Consider the following 21,176-nt stretch of genomic DNA (forward strand, 5'->3'; position numbering starts at 1 on the left):
CGTGCACCTCCTCACATTTTATATTATGATTTTTGGGAAAACTCTGATAGTGGACTATTTTGAAAACAATTGTAAACAATGAATGGGTTTTTGAATATTTGAAAAGTTTAAAATTTTTGTGAAATTTATGATTTTTACACTTTTTCCATTATTTAGGGACCAAAGACACAACAAAATCAAAACAAAAAAAAAACCGTCCAAGTTAAAAAAAAATTTGGTAGGGACCATCCATACTGATTACCCTAAACCAGAGGGACCATTTGTGCAATTTATCCTTTGTTGTTGGGGAGAATTTCATCTATATCCTTATACATTATTACGTGTATATCTTTGTAAAATTTTAAATTATATATATATATATATATATATATATATATATATATATATATATATATATATCCTTATAAAACCTATAAAATTACGTATATATCTAAATAATTAATTTAGTCCTATTTAATATATTAAAAAAAATAAAAACACAATCTTTAAATTAATTTTTTTATTAAAAATATAATTATCTTGTAATATTACAATATTATTTTTGTCCCACGTTGCTATTCTAACATATTTACTTTATGAAGCTTTACAAAAATATTGAAACCTATATTGATTTTTTTTTTCTATTATTTACCTGTGTAGTTATAACTGAAAGAAGGGGAATAAAAAAATTGTCACACCCCAAAACCGGAACGGCGGAAACGTTCTAAGGTGGATGATGTCATGTCTAGTATCATAACATATGAAGTATAGTAATCAAAGTACAACAACCATTGCATTAATAGTAATAATTTTACATAGGTTACATTTTATAGCAACATCAAAGTAAATAAATAACATAACATAGATGCAGCTCGGTACTAGGCTGTCTCCGCAAAAGCTCCCGGGCTGTACCTGTCTAAAGATGACCTGAGAATACAAGTTATTTTGAACACAAGTATCAACATTTTTTATAATGCTGGTGAGTCCATAAGTATTTAGTGTCATTTGTATAAATACACATTTTTATTCAAAATAACTTTAGGAAAGATAGTAGTCTAGAATTTACAGTGTATTAGCGTTCTTTCCAGAAAATCCTATATTTTCTAAATAAAAGCACTCTTCTACCAAGACCCGACAGATTTACGTTTTAAGGAGAAATTTTCCCCAACATACTATCATTACCAAAATACAGTTTTGACTTTAACGGAATTATGAGAAAATCACAAGTAAAAATACTAGGGGAAAATAACATATACCTCAGCAGTAATACTGCTGACTAAGGCAAGGAAAACATAGACTCCAGGAGAGTATCGAAGAAATGATACGCCTGGCTCAGTCTAACACAAGGAAATACAGACTCCAGATGGTATCGAATGAACGATACAGCTAGCAAAGTCTAAAACAAGAAAATACAGAATCCAGACAGTATCGAATGAACGATACACCTATCAAAGTCTAAAACAAGAAAATACAGACTCCAGACAGTATCGAATGAACGATACAGCTAAAAAAGTCTAAAACAAGAAAATACAGACTCCAGACAGTATCGAATGAACGATACAGCTAGCAAAGTCTAAAACAAAGGGTGCATGTGAACTTGTATGTAACCATGCTGATCGACGATAGAGTATCCGATGACCCTCCAGGTCACGCGTAGAGTTAGTGGCATTATGTCACCCATGGTCCTTACCGGCGCGGACTGTAGCTAGCAGTCATGATGCAGGAGTGTCAGTCCCGTATAGATCTATACTCATGAATTTCGCTCTCCCTCCAAGAGACTTTGGTTACACGGTGTTGGCGCGATGAAACGTCGTAGAAGGAGATAGGGTGTCACATTCTAAAGTATTATCATAATAGTATAGACTCGCAAATGAACTGACTCCCGAGTAAATCTTTGTACTAGAGAGAGAGAGAGAGATAGACAGATAGAGAGAGAGAGAGAGATGGAATCTCCTAACTATTCCTATAATAGTTACTAATGTTTCAGGCATATGAATAATGAATGGAAGGATGCCCTTGCTACCCAAGGGAAATGAATCGGTTGATGGAAACCTTTATGTCTATACATGTATACATGATATATAACTAATATTTAAACGACCTTCGGACGGATAATCGATACCCACCAGACCACATCCCAACGAGGAAAAGGAAATAGGGTGAACTAGCCGTTCTAAGTCCTTTAAACATTATTTATATAACTATACATATATAGGCATGCATTTAACGAAATAAAAGCATAGAAGAAAACTTTGGTAAAACCTTTGGAAAATCTTTACAATTAAGAATTTACGACTTGATGTCATTTTATAAAACAAACGTTGAAAACCTTTGGAAAACCTTCCGAAAACCTTTCGAATACTTATGATAATATAAAAGAGAAATTCATACTTTAAAAAGAGTTGAAAGCGAGATTGAAAAACCTTTTGTTAGATGAAGCAGTTTAACATGTAAAAATCCATTTGCTATACAGTTATTAATCACATGTGATTTGTCTAATAACTGTATAGTTCAACTTGTATTCCCCCCCCCCCCATAAAAACAGTTAAAAATCATTTTAAAGGTTGATTTAGGGGTATGAACTCACCTGACATGGGTTATTCGGATGAACGGATAGTATAGGATGCTATGTATCAATTGAGGACTTGAACACACACTCGGATCCTATTTAACAAGTAGTGATAAATTTAAGTATCTAATTAGTCATTTAACAACCAATTATGCAAGTAAGGGTGTCCTAATACATGAAACACTTTGCTACAAGTGCTAGGAGTACCAAGGGTTGCATATGAAGAGAGTATGGACTCACATTGGAGTTTACTCTTCAAATGATGGCCCTTAGGGGTGTTTATGGTTTTGGAACCATAACCCCCATGAGTTTATGGTCGTAAACTCATGGTTGTGGTGCCATTGGGTGTTTGAAGGTCTTATATCACTCAAGGAATTATGCTAGACTCAAATCAAGGGCTAAGGAAGTGATTGGGGCTCAAAATGGACACAATAGGGAGTTTATGGTCCTTGGACCACCCCCTTGGGTGTTTACGGTCGTAAACACATGGGTTTACGGCCGTAAACCCATGTTTGTCCATTTCTTTTGTGTTTTGGGTGGTTCTAACTCATGCATGCAAGTTTCTAGACACTTATACAAGCATAGGAAGGTGTTAAGGGCACTTTAACCCCCTTAGAAGGTGTTTATGTTTTTTGGAGACCTTCCCAAACCGTAAACTCATCTTTACGCTCTTAAATTCATGTTCTTGGGGTCCCTAGTTCATGCAAGTAAGGTTATACTCCATTACACAACCATTAGAAGGCATTAGGGGAATCTAAACACCTTTTGGAGGTGTTTACGGTTTTTGGGATGATCTCCCCAAACCGTAAACTCATGTTTGCTTGGGAAATGGATGATTTTCGAGTGTTAAACTCATCAAGAAGGGATATATGCTAGTTGTCAAGGCTTAGAATGAACCAGGGCACACTTTGGCACCCATTTTGGAGTTTACGGTCCAAGAACACCTTGGATCGTAAACACCTTGTTCTTGGTGTTCTTCAAGGTTTTGACATGCGTTCTAAGCAAATAACTAGCTAGGAGAAGTATACTTACATATAGGAAGCTTGAATGATCGATTTTGGCGGATTTGACGGGATGAATTTATGATAGTTGAGAGAATCCTTGGGTGTTCTTGAGGTTGGAAGTTGGAAAATGAGAGGAAATGACTAAGTGTCATATTTATACTCTCGGAGGTTCTCGGTCAAAAAAAACTCCGAGTTTTCGTCCGTAAATTCCAAATTTTGGAGTTCTACGACTTACGCTAAACACGGCAACTCTAAATTTATACTTCCTTATTTTTGGTTCGCTTGACGAATACTATATAAAATATTCCAACGGGATTAAATTCGGCCAAAAATATTTTGGGATAAATTTGGCTAATTTTTGATGTGCTTAATTACGGAGTTAAAACAAACGGAAATTTCGGGTTGTCACATCATCCCCCCGTTAGAGTGAATTTCGTCCGGAAATTAGAGTTTAGGCAAGGAAATAGGCATGAACAATAGAGTAAAGAGATGAGGGTACTTCCTATCCGGTTGGTCCTCGCGCTCCCAAGTGAACTCCGGTCTTCGCATTTGTGTTCCAGCGAACCTTCACTTAATGGGATGCGGATTCGTTATGCTCGTTTCATCTCTCGGTTCGCGATTGCTACAGGTTCCTCTACGAAGTTAGGGTTCCCAATGATTTCTATCAAGACAAGTGGGATTTACGCCGGGCAAGCACTTTTTCATGTCTAAGACGTGGATCGATTTGGGGTGAAACTTATGGAATTCTGAAAGTATTCGTGGTCTGACAATGGTTGGACCAATTCTTATAAAGAATCTTGGATGGTCCTAAGCTCTCGGAAAGATAGAGATTTTCAGTACTTAGAACATAATAAACTTCTATGGTGGGATTATCACTGGTGTGATCGTCATTTTGAAGTTCCAAACGTTCTCTCATATCGGGGGTGTAGTTCTTAGAAGGCTCGGGTTATCCTCAGATTCGTGTTTCCCGCCGATTGGCTTTCATAGGTTTTCTGGATCATCGGGTGTATTGGCAACACACTGGCATGTAATTGGTTTTGTGGCATCTATCTCGACCTAGTGCAAAATGGACCTGCACTTCTGATTCTTGAGGTGTTTCTAACGGAAACTCTCAAAGTTAGTGAGATAGGGTTTTTCCAGACGATGTTTAGAAAGTTTTAATTTTTCATCATCGTCTAACAGATTCTTTCACAATATGATTCCTAACTGGAAAGAATCATGCTCTTACTCGCTTCGCTGTTTCATGGATATCAGTCTCTGATCAGGGCTAACCTAGCCTTTAAAGATTTTTTGAAATGTTGGGCTATTTCAGGAGGTGATTCTACTATCTCTTGAGGGATAGTATTCTTTGGAATACCGAGTAGCCCAATGAATCTCTAAGACATGCCCTATTTTCTAAGGTGTTGGCTCCTTTCAGTTTGTGGGAAACGCATGTTCTTGTATAACCCTTCGACTAACACCTAGATTGGTGTTGAGTCTATAATCTTTTCGGGATCTGGGTTATAAGGCTTAACACAATCTACTTTCGTACTTTATTCAGGTATTCTTGGTTGCGGAGGTTATCCTGTGGTTCTTGGCTTCCTAGTATTCGCTTCGGAGAATGCAGTCTATCGTTTACAGGGCGACGGTGACTTCTCTCGCATGAGGAGATGGTGTGTCCTAGACACTACTCGTCGGTAATGGGATGGACGAAGTGTCTGAGTAGTGCGAGTATCCCTCGCAACTACTCTTTCGGTGATTCTGAGTTTTCTTGATCTAGATTAAATCCAGAGAGTTTAGGGTTCCGTCGCTCGGAACTTTTAATTTCCTCATACACTCTTCTCAGAGTTCAACCTGTTACAGCTTCCAGGTTTTTTGGGAACTCTTCTGAGATGCTTAATTCGTGGGATTTAAGCGTGAATGGATGGTCGTAGTCAATGTTCTTGACTCTTACGACTTGAGTTACTTTTCCAACTGAGGGTGTTAGCTACTATGTTGGCTTAACCGGGATGACAACAAATTTCGGATTTATGGTCACTTTAGTAGCTTAACCCACAGTGGTTCTCTTCACTCCAGTTCCTATTCTATGGGATAGGGTGAGGAATTTCACTTTAAGGTTCGTGGTAGAGCTCATACGCGGCTTAATCACTAATACTTGGTGTACGCAAGCCGTATATAATTGAGATCAACGGGATGTTCAGTTGTGTGGCCCCACCCTAGACCTACAACCCAACGAGGAACAGGGAGTAGGGAGGAAACCCACATCTTAAATCGTATTGATCTAAATTATATACCACTCTAATTCATGTACTCAGTAGTAACAAGTTAATCCCCATGAGTTTCTTTTCTTGATTCTCGAATCTGATTGTGAGGCGCTAAGGGTCTTTCTGGGGGATCTACGGAGTAGTTTTCAGGTGGTTATCGTCTTCTGGAATACCTGAACTGTCTTTCGCTCTGGGTTCTATCTTTCCTAAGGAGAGTTTGGTTAACAACACGCGATACCCTTCTCCTGGGTATTTCAGAGGGTTTTAGATAAGGGAGACGAATGACGGATTGCATTAGGTTTTATTATTAAGTTCGGAAGAACTTTTATTTGCCGAAATGGCCACGGTGAAAGTTCTTTTTACACATCACTAGGAATTTACACATGGTTGTACTAAGTCGAACCATGATTGATAGAGTCGTCGAAGTTGGCATACATCGACATGATATAGAATGAAGGTCGATAGGGCCATGTGCTGAACGGGCACACAAGTTCTTGGCGTCTCGGGTTTCATCCATGGTATGACTGTCACGGATACTTGGACCGATAGAGTCGACGTGGAACTATAGAGGGTCTCGAGGTTTCGGGGTAATGTACTTTTCATGAATGGATTTCTCACGAGGCCTCTCTATAATCGCCTAGTATACACTAGTCATGTATAATTAAGGTGGAAAGGACTGTTGACTGAGCGACTCCGCCCTAAATCCACAACTGTGCAACTTTTAACAGAGTTACAGTACAAGATTTACTACAAGATTAATGTTGTGAACTAGGTATACTACAAAGGCAAGTATACGCAGTACGAGGGTCCTTTTACTGACGGGATCTCGCAAAAGATAAGACTCTGGTTGTACTAGTTTTAAACAGTTTACGAGTCTGATACAACAAACGCTTTAAATACTTTAACGAGGGTCTGGAGTAGTTTCTCCTGCAGCAGTGATCCTTAGTATCTTCTTGTCTACGCCGGAGTTCTTTATTATTGGACAGTCCTTTTTGAGGTGTCCTATCTCGCCGCATTGGTGACATGTCTGGTTCGTACTAGTATTGGTGGTGGGAGCGAGGTGTTTAGTCAGAGTTACGTGGACACGGGTGCCCTCCTCGTTCGTCCACTTTGAAAATTTCCTTTTAAAGAGTCTGGCTTTATCACCACCTTTGTGTGTAGGGTTGGTCCCGATGCCCGGGACTTGTGAAATGGGTCGTGCCGGTGCTGAAGGGGCAGGGGTTGCCGCTTGCTGTTGTTGCATGGCAAGTCTTTGGAGTCGTTGGCGCTCCTTTCAAGCTCGGCGTTTTCGTTTCCTCCTCTCGGTTTTACAACTTTGCATGTCCGTGACTGTTGCCATTTGTTGGCTTCCTGGATCGGTACAACGATCAGAATTTTCCATTCCTTTGCCAGTCGTGATTGCATTGCTAGCGTTGAGGTTTGCAAGGACAACTGTCACGGCAGCTGTTACCGCGACTTAGAAGGTGGCAGCGTCGATATGAAGGATAGGGGTTTCGTTGTTCGGCTGACTATTTCCGGATGACGACATGATTCTGTAACACGAAAGACAAGGGGTTCGTGAGTGACCAAGGTTGGCCCTAGATTATTTGATTCTGACTAAGAGATGAGTTATTATACATGAGAACTTAGCTTATACGTGTTATGATATAATCAAGACTGGGCGGATAGTAAAATGTATGATTCTACTTTAGTTTCACATCCCGACGAGGAAAAGAAACTAAGTCAGCAACCTCACATTCTACTGTCTACCAGGTCTTCATTATATATAACTTGGGAATGTATGACCGAGGAAATCATACTAATAACCTTCTTACTAATCCTTCACAATTGAACTAGAGTTCCTAGTAAAGGCTATCTTTAGACCCAGATCTATTTCAATCATTCACCTATGGAGTAGAAGTATGTTCTCGAAGGTTTGACCTACATCCCTATGATGCAGTCCGGGTATCAAGGTAGGGGTAAGAGTATCGAAAAGCCATAAGATGGGGGTCGTTCCTACTAATTTATCTTTATATTGGAGAGATCCGCTCTCCGGTTTTGGAAAGATTTGAGGACAGTTTGGAACGAAGATCACGGAAGAAAAGCTCATGAAAACTTATAGCTAAACACCCTCAATCGAGGTTTTGAAATCCGATCTAATCGTATTACTTGCAACGGGAAAAGGCGATTTACCTAACACATAGTGTGAGTAGTGTAATCACTAACTTACTAAATTGTATTATTACATGGGTGTATTAGCGCAGCGAATACGAGGAAAAGACACGACTCGGGTTCCATGTATTGTCTCCCTCTGTCTACCTCTTATCCCTAACTGGGACTGGCGTTGGTTTTCTTCGGGTAGTTACCTAGGGTTCTTTTCTCGTGTAGACATATTGAATTTCTACTCCGTCTTACTTCCGATCCTGACTCTGAGTGTCATCGCTGTCTTACTTCTGATCCTGCCCCTGAGTATCATTACTTCATGATGGATGGCTGGAAGTCTCGGAAGTTCAGGCGAAGTTCCCACCGATGTCCCTAAAAGGTACAGGCACTTGGTGGTTTCAATAGTCTCATCCTAGTTCATTTATTTCCGAACTGGAAATCTTCTCAATGAACTTCTTCTGGGTCTGAATCAACTCTTCTGTCGAACACTGAAGTGGATAAGGTTTTCTACATGGTTCATGCGAGAATGGAAATGTCTAAAGAATCCTAAGAGATTATTAAAACATTTCACTGGGTGATCCATATTGAGTCCGACTACAATTACATAGCGTACACAAATTATATATAACATAGATCCGATAGGCCTTCGGATATGTGACACTACTCTATATCCACATCCCAACGAGGAAAAGGAAGTAGAGCGAAACCACACATTCTTAGTCTATGGGATCCTTATTATATATAACCTTGGAAGTATACCCTCTGTAATCATAGGTATATCAATAAGGATCTTTTTAGTTTTTCACACAAGGTTATCTATAGATCCTAAAATACCCCTATGGTATTTTAATTACTTGCTTGATTCTCAACTTCTGAATATGATTATGGGATTAATGTGAGTCTTTTAGTATTCCAAAATACTGCCATGGTATTTTAAACTTTATGTTTGGCTCTAGCATTCCTGTTTGGTAAGTTTCAGATTCGTTGCAACACCACCGTCACTCCCAAGCACACGTTGGTCGCATCTCGAATAAATGTAGTTGATCATGTTACATTTATTCCAGCTTACGATTACATAACTGCCCAAGTTTGACGGTAATGGTCAACATCCAAAGACTTTTATTCTTGTTCTTCTTGTGATACTTTGTTCGGGTGTTTAGATTCTGGATGTTCTTATACTTTGGTAAAATATGGTTATATTTTAAAGTATAATTCTTAGTCAGAGTGTTTTATCCCAAAGTATTTATAGGCTGTATATCTTTTATGAATTGATGTACTGAGCTCACTATAAACAATGCTCTGATACCAATCTGTCACACCCCAAAACCGGAACGGCGGAAACGTTCTGGGGTGGATGACGTCATGTCTAGTATCACAACATATGTAGTATAGTAGTCAAAGTACAACAACCATTGCATTAATAGTAATAATTTTACATATGTCACATTTTATGGCAACATCAAAGTAAATACATAACATAACATAGATGCAGCACGGTACTAGGCTGTCTCCGCAAAAGCTCCCGGGATGTACCTGTCTATCGATGACTTGAGAATACAAGTTATTTTGAAAACAAGTATCAACATTTTTTATAATGCTGGTGAGTCCATAAGTATTTAGTGTCATTTGTATAAATACACATTTTTATTCAAAATAACTTTATGAAAGATAGTAGTCTAGAATTTACAGTGTATTAGCGTTCTTTCCAGAAAATCCTATATTTTCTAAATAAAAGCACTCTTCTACCAAGACCCGACAGATTTACGTTTTAAGGAGAAATTTTCCCAACATACTATCATTACCAAAATATAGTTTTGACTTTAACGGAATTATGAGAAAATCACAAGTAAAAATACTAGGGGAAAATAACATGTACCTCAGCAGTAATACTGCTGACTAAGGCAAGGTAAACATAGACTCTAGGAGAGTCTCGAAGGAATGATACGCCTGGCTCAGTCTAACACAAGGAAATACAGACTCCAGACAGTATCGAATGAACGATACAACTAGTAAAGTCTAAAACAAGAAAATACAGACTCCAGACAGTATCGAATGAATGATACAGCTAGCAAAGTCTAAAACAAAGGGTGAATGTGAACTTGTATGTAACCATGCTGATCGACGATAGAGTATCCGATGACCCTCCAGGTCACGCGTAGAGTTAGTGGCATTATGTCACCCATGGGCCTTACCGACGCGGACTGTAGCTAGCAGTCATGATGCGGGAGTGTCAGTCCCGTATAGATCTATACTCATGAAGTTCGCTCTCCCTCCAAGAGACTTTGGTTACACGGTGTTGGCGCGATGAAACGTCGTAGAAGGAGATAGGGTGTCACATTCTAAAGTATTATCATAATAGTATAGACTCGCAAATGAACTGACTCCCGAGTAAATCTTTGTACTAGAGAGAGAGAGATAGAGAGATAGAGAGAGAGAGAGATGGACTCTCCTAACTATTCCTATAATAGTTACTAATGTTTCAGGCATATGAATGTTGAATGGAAGGATGCCCTTGCTACCCAAGGGAAATGAATTGGTTGATGGAAACCTTTATGTCTATACATGTATACATGATATATAACTAATATTTAAACGACCTTCGGACGGATAACCGATACCCACCAGACCACATCCCAACGAGGAAAAGGAAATAGGGAGAACTAGCCGTTCTAAGTCCTTTAAACATTATTTATATAACTATACAAATATAGGCATGCATTTAACGAAATAAAAGCATAGAAGAAAACTTTGGTAAAACCTTTGGAAAATCTTTACAATTAAGAATTTACGACTTGATGTCATTTTATAAAACAAACGTTGAAAACCTTTGGAAAACCTTTGAAAAACCTTCGGAAAACCTTTCGAATACTTATGATAATCTAAAAGAGAAATTCATACTTTAACAAGAGTTGAAAGCGAGATTGGAAAACCTTTTGTTAGATGAAGCAGTTTAACATGTAAAAATCCATTTGCTATACAGTTATTAATCACATGTGATTTGTCTAATAACTGTATAGTTCAACTTGTATTCCCCCCCCCCCATAAAAACAGTTAAAAATCATTTTAAAGGTTGATTTAGGGGTATGAACTCACCTGACATGGTTTATTCGGATGAACGGATGGTATAGGATGCTATGTATCAATTGAGGACTTGAACACACACTCGGATCCTATTTAACAAGTAGTGATAAATTTAAGTATCTAATTAGTCATTTAACAACCAATTATGCAAGTAAGGGTGTCCTAATACATGAAAACACTTTGCTACAAGTGCTAGGAGTACTAAGGGTTGCATATGAAGAGAGTATGGACTCACATTGGAGTTTACTCTTCAAATGATGGCCCTTAGGGGTGTTTACGGTTTTGGAACCATAACCCCCATGAGTTTATGGCCGTAAACTCATGGTTGTGGTGCCATTGGGTGTTTGAAGGTCTTATATCACTCAAGGAATTATGCTAGACTCGAATCAAGGGCTAAGGAAGTGATTGGGGCTCAAAATGGACACAATAGGGAGTTTACGGTCATTGGACCACCCCCTTGGGTGTTTACGGTCGTAAACACATGGGTTTACGGCCGTAAACCCATGTTTGTACATTTCTTTTGTGTTTTGGGTGGTTCTAACTCATGCATGCAAGAGTCTAGACACTTATACAAGCATTGAAAGGTGTTAAGGGCACTTTAACCCCCTTAGAAGGTGTTTATGGTTTTGGGAGACCTTCCCAAACCTTAAACTCATCTTTACGCTCTTAAATTCATGTTCTTGGGGTCCCTAGTTCATGCAAGTAAGGTTATACTCCATTACACAACCATTAGAAGGCATTATGGGCATCTAAACACCTTTTGGAGGTGTTTACGGTTTTTGGGATGATCTCCCCAAACCGTAAACTCATGTTTGCTTGGGAAATGGATGATTTTCGAGTGTTAAACTCATCAAGAAGGGATCTATGCTAGTTGTCAAGGGTTAGAATGAACCAAGGCACACTTTGGCACCCATTTTGGAGTTTACGGTCCAAGAACACCTTGGACCGTAAACACCTTGTTCTTGGTGTTCTTCAAGGTTTTGACATGCATTCTAAGCAAATAACTAGCTAGGAGAAGTATACTTACATATAGGAAGCTTAAATGATCGATTTTGGCGGATTTGACGGGATGAATTTATGATAGTTGAGAGAATCCTTGGGTGTTCTTGAGGTTGGAAGTTGGAAAATGAGAGGAAATGACTAAGTGTCATATTTATACTCTCGGGGGTTCGCGGTAAAAAAAAAACTCCGAGTTTCGTCCGTAAATTCCAAATTTTGGAGTTCCGCGACTTACGCTAAACACGACAATTCTTAATTTATACTTTCTTATTTTTGGTTCACTTGACGAATATTATATAAAATATTCCAACGGGATTAAATCCGGCCAAAAATATTTTGGGATAAATTTGGCTAATTTTTGACGTGCTTAATTACGGAGTTAAAACAAACGGAAATTTCGGGTTGTCACAAAAACTGTTTAGAAAAAGAATAATGGGTAAACGTCATTGAAGCCCAACCAATTATTAGGTTTTGTTCTAAATGGCCACTTATGTTTTTTTCTTGCAATTAAAGGGCATAAATTCATATTAACCTGTTTATTAAGGACCTAAGACTTGTTTTAACCGGTTACTATGCCAAATCAGATGCCACGTATATAAAATTTAAGGCACCTTCACCTTCAATGCCAAATTACCATTCAATCGTCCCCATCCTAAGTTCTCCTTCATCAGTGATTTTTTTTCTTTTCATCTGAATCACAATTTATCTATTCAATACATTGATTTCTCCATGTCATTGATTCAAGAAATATTTTTGCTATATCACATTCTCATCTGATTCAATCATATGGATTTATTCACGATTTAGATGTTCTTCAACACATGTTTGTGGAATTCAAACTCCACCACCAACCATCTCCTACTACCAGTTCTCCATCATCATCCGCCTACCACCGATCATCATCATCGTTCACCTACATGGGATTTGAAAAATGATTTAAAGCACAACACGGTAACTCTTACAAGAGGAGTGATGCACACAAGAGAAGAGGTTGAAGGGAAGAGGTATAAGAACCATAGGTTGCAGATTTAAAGCAACGAACATAGATCAGACACATGTTCGACATCGCGGTCTGTCGTCTTCAAACCTAATATTTTTCCGAATTTCCAGATTTAGGTTGTGACGGAGCTGAGGAAATTCTGGGATTCTAGGAAGAGTCGTCGTCTTTAAACATCGTTAAACTGATGGGTTTCATTTCAAGCAAAATTGAAGAGGTTAACTCGATCTTCTCTATCAATTTTAGGGCTTCTAAAATGTCTTCTTCACAGATCAATTTGAGAACCCTACAAACTACAGAGCTCTACTAGGTCTGAGATATGGGATGAGACAAGAGGCAAATTACATGCTTTTGTTGCAACTGTAGGGACAGGTGGCACTGTAGCTAATGTTTCTTGATTTTTAAAGGAAAATAATGTAGGGATAAAGTGTTATCTTATGGATCCTCTTGGTTCTAGCTTGTTTAACAAAGTAACAAGATTAGTGATGTACATAAGAGAAGAGGCTAAATGGAAGAGGTTAAAGAACCCATTTGACACGGTCAATGAAGGAATAGGGATCAACAGATTGACTGAGAATTTCAAAATGACTTAACTTGATGGAGAGTTCTAATATTTTTGTTCCTTTTATTAGATTCCTTCTAAGGAATGATGGACAATTTATTAGTTCTTCAATAATGAAATGTGTTGGTCGTATATCGTATGTTGCTGGTGGTGGTACTGTTCGTGATGCGAATAGTACAACCCACTACTGTTGGTGTTATTGTGACTTTTATTTAGTTTGAAACACAAGCTTCACATACATAATCAGATAGTTACACAGTAGATGTTAAAAGTCAATGAGCACGTAGGCAAAATAAGAGAGTGTATGGCATCATTAGACCATATGTGGAACATAAACCGGATAAAAAAGGTAAAAGTGCCCAAATTGGCCGGTAATAATCAAGTTCATGCCCTTATAATGCAAAAAATTTAGACGAGGGACCTTTTAAACCAAATCATGTTATTTTATAGGGTTATAATGACATTTACCCAAGAATAATTGTAGGTTTCGTAAATCAATTAAAGAAGATGAACTATATTGTTTAACAATTTTAATATGGAATCATTGAGTTTTTCTAATCGGTTATGTGTAGATAACCATATCGTGATTAAGATGATTGATTATAAAAAAGATTGCAAATAAGTATTTTGGTAATTTAGTTATAATTTAATTTAAAAGTAATAAATTAAATATGATTAAATTAACTATTTGGATATATATATATATATATATATATATATATATATATATATATATATATATATATATATATATATATATAGGTTCAGGTTCATTTGAGACCATTCTAATTTTGTGAGACCGTGAGACCAAATCTAAAAATAATTTTAAAATGCAAAATAAATGGAAAAATCCAAAAATTCTTTTTTTAAATGTTATTTTCGGAACTTGAATTAACTAAAAAAAAATATTAAAAAAATATAAAAAAAATAAAAAAAATAAAAAAAATCCGTTTTTTTTTTTGAAAAATACGTGAAATATTCTAAATAGAATATTTCACTGACATATTCTAAAAAATAATTTTAAAATGCAAAATAAATGGAAAAATCTAAAAATTCTTTTTTTAAATATTATTTTCGGAACTTGAATTAACTAAAAAAAAATTAAAAAAAAAATCTATTTTTTTTGAAAAATACGTGAAATATTCTAAATAGAATATTACACTGTACATATTCTAAAAATAATTTTAAAATGCAAAATAAATGGAAAAATCAAAAAATTCTTTTTTTAAATATTATTTTCGGAACATGAATTAACTAAAAAAAAATAAAAAAAAAATAAAAAAAAAATAAACAAATGCGTCTCACGGTCTCACAAAATATAAGTGGTCTCAAATGAACCTAACCCTATATATATATATATATATATATATATATATATATATATATATATATATATATATATATATATATATATATTATAAGGATATATATGCAATTTAAAATTTTACAAGGATAATTATGAAATTTTATAAAGATATAAATGAAATTTTCGCTTAGTTAATTTTTAATGTTTTGCAAAACAACCAGAGACTTGTTAATTGGTTTTCACACGATGAGTACCGATGGAATCTGAAACTTAGAAGTCCTTATTTTATTAATGTTTATGCCAATGATGTTACAACTTACAAGTATAAATGGAATATACGCAAGTAGCAATATAAAACCTGGACCCTTAAATTATTCACAAGTGAAAACATATAAATTTGGTTGTTGTGATCCATTTGTTCATATTATATTAAATTCATGCTTTATTAATTCATTTAAAAAATACAGAAATAGTTTGAATATGTTTACATTGTAAAATATAATTTCCAATTAAGACTTGAAGAAAACTAAATTACATTTTCTAAAAGGACGAAATGATTATCAAGTTAGTCAATTTGACGAGTGACGAATCTTCTGGTACGTTCTTGTGAAAAAATATACCAAATAATGTTTATTTTAATTGCATGCGTATCGTAACACATTTATGATTTTAAAAGGTTAAATATTTATTACCTAAAACTCAATCATATAAGCATCCTAAAAATCACTTGAGTTTTTAGTAATTCTAAAATCTAACATCAGCAAGTTTTAATCTCTAACAAATGTTATATAAATATAATTACCACCCTATAAAAACTTTAGTATCCGAATTTCATGATAAACCAACAAAGATTATAACAAAAATATTAAAAACAACATCAAATAATTTTCATTCTCAATAATTATAAATATATACCAAATGCAAGTTTTCGTCTGTGAGACAAACTTACTGTAGTAACATTTACAACGCACATTGTACAACAACTTCTTCCGTCCCTTCTTTCTGTCAGGGATGAACAATGGAACTAGGTACCCGCTTTCGGAATCGGAACCGCCTCATAACTGCAAGTTTTGAAACTGAAACAGTCTTAGACGGTTTTGGTTCCTAAAGTTATGGAACCGTCATAAGTGATTCCGATTCCGGTTCTCAGTTTTTTCGGAACCACTACCTGACTAAACCAGTTTATATATATATATATATATATATATATATATATATATATATATATGTGTGTGTGTGTGTGTGTGTGTGTGTGTGTGTGTGTTAGTATTTCATATGCATATGTGTGTTATTTAGACTCGTTTAAAATTTATTGGTTTGATTTTGTCCAAATTGATTCAATTTGGACCGAACTGGATTGTGGTTTTATTAACAAAAGTTTTAAAAAAATTCATGTAACCGGGTAATCCGTTCTTGGAACCGGAACCGTCAGTTCCAAAAAATTAAGAAATGCCTATATTGGTTCCAATTTTGGTTCTAACTTTTTAGGAACCGTCGGTTCCGGTTCCGGTTCCGGTTCTCGCCAAATGAGGCGGATACCCATCTATGTTCGTCCTAACTTTTTGTATTAAAAGCCTGATCATAGCACTTTCATTTCATTTCCCATCTTATTTCTCATATTCACGTGCTCTCTCTCCGTCGTTCACAGTGTAAACCCCAACACCGCTTCTTCCGTTTACTCATTCACATCAGTCTCCTACATCTTATCCGGTAGCTTCTCATACACTTCTCTACCTATTACATTATTCCAAAACCCTATATTTCATCTTCCATGGCTGCCTTCTACACCATAATTTGCCCATATTTCTATCAACGAACACCTGCCACCACCACACTTAGCCACCTTCGCCCCCATCAAGAAAGCTCTATACTAGCGTTTCCGCTACCACTCATCGCATCCCCTGCCACATATTTCCATTTCTCTTTCCATCAAATCGTTTCATCGCACCACTTAACTCCCATTCCGACCAGAATGAAACGACCTTGCTTACCACAACTGTTGGCCACCACTAACGTCTACCATCACATCATTGATAGTCCAAAACCTCACACTTCTATTTAAAATGATGGAAGAACATGTTAGAATTTCTTTCTCCCGTGTTTTATATTCACATATATAACATACACAATGAAGAAACATAGAACATATTAGAATTTCTTTCTCTCGTGTTTTATATCCATGTTGCATACACCTACACCCTCCTATTATCCCTCATGCGCCCCCACTTACACCGTTATACCCTTTACACCACCCCTATGTAAGCCTATGCCAACCCATTACATATAATTCTCTTTTTCTTCCTTTAATTTTTTATAAAGCCAATTTTTTTTGCTTTATATATTATATGAAAATTTAAGAAACAATCACATGTTTGACCAGGTAAGAGTTTCGTAAATTAAACTTTGAAGTAATTGAAAAGTTAATTAAATGATTTTTTTTTCTTTTTAATGAAAATAAGAAAATCTTCAAAAAATGATCCTTGTGTTTTCAAAAAAAAAAAAAAAAGTCGAGTTCAGTCTTAACTTTTTTGATCATCAACGTTGGTACCTATGGTTTTAAAACTTTTAAAGAATGGTCCTTAACCCTAATTATGTTAGTTTTTTTCTATTAAGTCTAATAAGGTAATGGTATAATTGTCTTTTCCATACCACATGGATAATCTTTGAACAGTTTTCGATTTTATTATATATATATATATATATATATATATATATATATATATATATATATATATATATAAAAGATCCCTGTAGTATGAAAAAGACTATTTTGTCCTCATCTAAATGGACTTAATAAAAAACTAACATAGTTAAGATTATTTTTTTAAAAGTTTTGAAACCAGGGGCACCAACATTAATAACTTAAAAAGTTAAAGACTGAATTCAATTTTTTTAAAAACCTCGGTGTCTATTTAAAATTTTTGTGTTAATAATTAGTATTAAATCAAAAAAAATCGACTAAAGAGCATTTGTGTCGTATACTCATATTACATAATTTAATTGTCAAAATTCCTTTCACAAATATACAAATCAAAAAATTTTGCCATGTTTTTCAATATGCCAATAAAGAATTTTAAAATATATCATTTTATTAATTAAGATACATTTGTTAGAATATATTATATTAATAAAAATACATGTGTTTTTTAGAAAGAAACTTCATGGATGTTGATCGTAGGTCAATTAACTAATGTTAAGTATAAACTTACAAAGGGAAAATTTTCTATTTAAAGGCATCAGACTGCTCGGCATATCATCCCAAGTCCCAACGCTCTTTTCTTTCCTAATCAAATCTATAGATATTAGCAACTAAGCAAGTATCTAACTACTTTTTTCTTATCAACCAAAAACCATGGCAAATGTTTCAGAATTTGTCTCCAGGTAACCCTATATTTTATTGAATTAATATATAGATGTCCAATCTTAGTATATTATTGTTATTTTTACTTTTATTATTATTATTATTATTATTATTATTATTATTATTATATACATGCACACATATACGTAATACCTACACATATAAATAAATATGAGCATATGTGCACAATTTAATTCCCCATATTTTTGGATATATGATACATATAGTCCTTCTACCGGTTAAAAAAAAACAAAAAAAACAAACTAACTGTTCCTGAGTAAAATATAAAATCTAATTTGCAAAATTTCAATCTAAAACAATTACAAAATTCTACTCTCCGTTTCCCAAGTTCAATTAAGAGAAAAAAAATAAAATGGGTGTAAGTGAAAAGAATGTAAAAAAATTGAAATTTCGGAGTTTCATTGAAAGAAGAAAATGGAATAATTATTTTTCCGCCTAACATTCTTTCTGATTCGAAAGGATTTAGAGAGAAAGAAAAAAATATTTAATTTTCCTTCCATTTCTCTCCGACTCAGATACCCAAAAGACAAATTTATTTTCCTTTCCCTTGTCTTCTTTTTCTTTTCTCTGCTACTCAGGATTATTTTTTCGAATTTTGATATAATACTACGCTTCATCAGGTATTTTCATTGCAAATTAAAGACTTATTATTGATATTCTACACATAGCAATTAAACTTAATTAAACAATAAATAAACGGAATATAGTATGTAAGATCAAAAAACAAAATTAGTGACCCAAAATTTATAAATATTTTTAACATAACAGATAGAACTACGTTCTTTTATAAATATCTTTAGATTTCACAATGAAAATAATGTAGAATAAAGTTCGATATATGGGATTTCTAAATCTTTTTTAAGTTTAAATCTAAAATAAAAATACAAGTAGAATCATTCAAATTTCATGTTACGGTTGTTTAGATGGCTTTCAAGATATAATTGGACGTATGGTTTTCATTATACAAAATTTCGATGTATAGTAGGAAGCATCAAAACTATGTTGTAATATGTTATCTGGATGCTTATTGTTCGTTTATATGTTTCATTTCACACTTTAAAATAATTAAAATAAGGTTCGGAGTAATTGATGAACAATTCCTGTAACCCTATTCCTATTTTGTCTTTAGGTTGTCAATGAAAGTAGCAATTATCACTGGTGGAGCTCAAGGAATCGGTGAGGCAACGGCAAGACTATTCATAAAACATGGAGCCAAAGTCGTAATTGCTGATATCCAAGACGACTTAGGTCAAGCAGTTTGTAAAGATATTGGTCCTGACAACGCTTTGTTTGTCCATTGTGACGTGACTGTTGAATCTGATGTTGAAAATGTCATCAACATCACACTTGCCAAATATGGTAGGTTGGACATAATGGTCAACAATGCAGCCATTGTAGATGATGGAAAACTCAGTATTCTCGATAATGATATGTTAGATTTTGAAAGGGTTATGAGAGTAAACGTTACCGGCGTGTTCCTAGGCACCAAGCACGCAGCTCGAGCCATGATCCCAGCTCGTAGAGGTAGCATTATTATGTTGGGAAGTGTGTCTGGGAGCATTGGAGGAATCATTTCTCATGCTTATTCGAGTTCAAAACATGCGCTTGTGGGTCTCACTAAGAATACAGCTGCCGAGCTTGGCCAATATGGGATTCGTGTTAATTGCTTATCACCTCATTTTATCCCTTCACCTATGGCTACAAATTATGTACAAGATCACCCTGATAAATACTCCAAAGTTTATACAAACCTCAAAGGGATCTTGCTGCGTATAGAAGATGTGGCAGAAGCTGCTCTTTTTCTAGCAAGCGATGAGGCCCGGTACATGAGCGGGCATAATCTAGTACTTGATGGAGGTTTTACTGTTATTAATCCAGCTTTTGGTCTATTTGCTCGAGCTTCCCCTATCGAGTAACTTTGATATCTGTACAATTGTTCTATTTTGATTTGGTTTTAAAAAGTCATGTTTGAACTTGTAAGGCTTCTACTGTGGTACTGTGGCGCATTCCTCCTATATAAAATACAATAATTACCTATGGAAATGCTCTAAATAAATGGAACATATCTGTATAGTAAGTTCTCTATGGAAATTAATTATGTGCATGCCTTTCGTTTATTTGGTGTAGCTGCTCAATGTCTAAGGATTTATTTAATTTGTATTTTGTAACACCTGGTGTCTTATGTCGACTAATATAATCACATGTTCAATATATTAATATTTTATTTAAAGATAGTTTTTTCTTCTTATTAGTTATTTGATACTCATTCAAAATAATATTTTTTACCATAAAAATAAAAAAATTTCAATCTTACTTAAGTAATGATATCTTTGTTATTCAAAATAGAGTAAATTACACGAATGGTCCTTATGGTTTAGGGTAATTTGCGCGTTTGGTTCATAATTTATTTATTTTAACTCAGAAGGTCCCTACTGTTTGTTTTTGTTACGCGTTTGGTCCCTGTCTTAGCTAAAAAGACTATTTTGCCCTTGATTTTATTTATTTATTTAGATAAACACATCCCCAACCCCACCCCTCACCTTACCTTACCAAACCTCACCATTTTTTCCTATTTAAATAATAGTATTTTTAGGTAAGAAAGAGACAAAACGCGTAACAAAAACAAACAGTAGGGACCAAGCACGTAATAAAAGCAAACAGTAAGGACCTTCCGAGTTAAAAAAATAAGTTAAGGACCAAACTTGCAAATTACCCCAAACCTTAGGGACCATTCGTGTAATTTACTCTTCAAAATAAATAGCTTCTAGTCGAGAGGAGTGATACGGAAGATGGAATTTATTGAGAATCAAGTACCTGAAACTATAGAGTACTCTTCGTCACAAGTTCCAGCTAAAAGTCTGACTCCTTTGTATTTTGTACACCTTGCTTCATACTTATTCCACTCTTCTCGG

At 35.2% G+C, this 21,176-nt stretch overlaps 1 protein-coding gene across 1 annotated transcript; it reads left to right on the plus strand.

Moving 5' to 3' along the window:
• Positions 1–18,150: 18,150 nt before the first annotated feature.
• LOC145100212 (secoisolariciresinol dehydrogenase-like) lies at positions 18,151–20,361 on the plus strand. Its single transcript, XM_079037577.1, has 2 exons — positions 18,151–18,263; positions 19,394–20,361. Exons 1-2 carry the CDS (start codon positions 18,235–18,237, stop codon positions 20,178–20,180), a joined length of 816 nt encoding a protein of 271 aa, XP_078893703.1. The 5' UTR covers positions 18,151–18,234; the 3' UTR covers positions 20,181–20,361.
• Positions 20,362–21,176: the final 815 nt, after the last annotated feature.

This window comes from Lactuca serriola, chromosome 4, assembly GCF_051521515.1.
Source record: "Lactuca serriola cultivar US96UC23 chromosome 4, Lser_US96UC23_V15, whole genome shotgun sequence".
NCBI classification, from domain to species: Eukaryota; Viridiplantae; Streptophyta; class Magnoliopsida; order Asterales; family Asteraceae; genus Lactuca; species Lactuca serriola.

Excerpts from the sequence above, each read along its gene's own strand:
- LOC145100212 (XM_079037577.1), top strand. The coding sequence starts at position 18,235 with ATGGCAAATGTTTCAGAATTTGTCTCCAG. Across the intron at positions 18,264-19,393 it reads GTTTCAGAATTTGTCTCCAG|GTTGTCAATGAAAGTAGCAA; the intron begins GTAACCCTATAT and ends TTTTGTCTTTAG.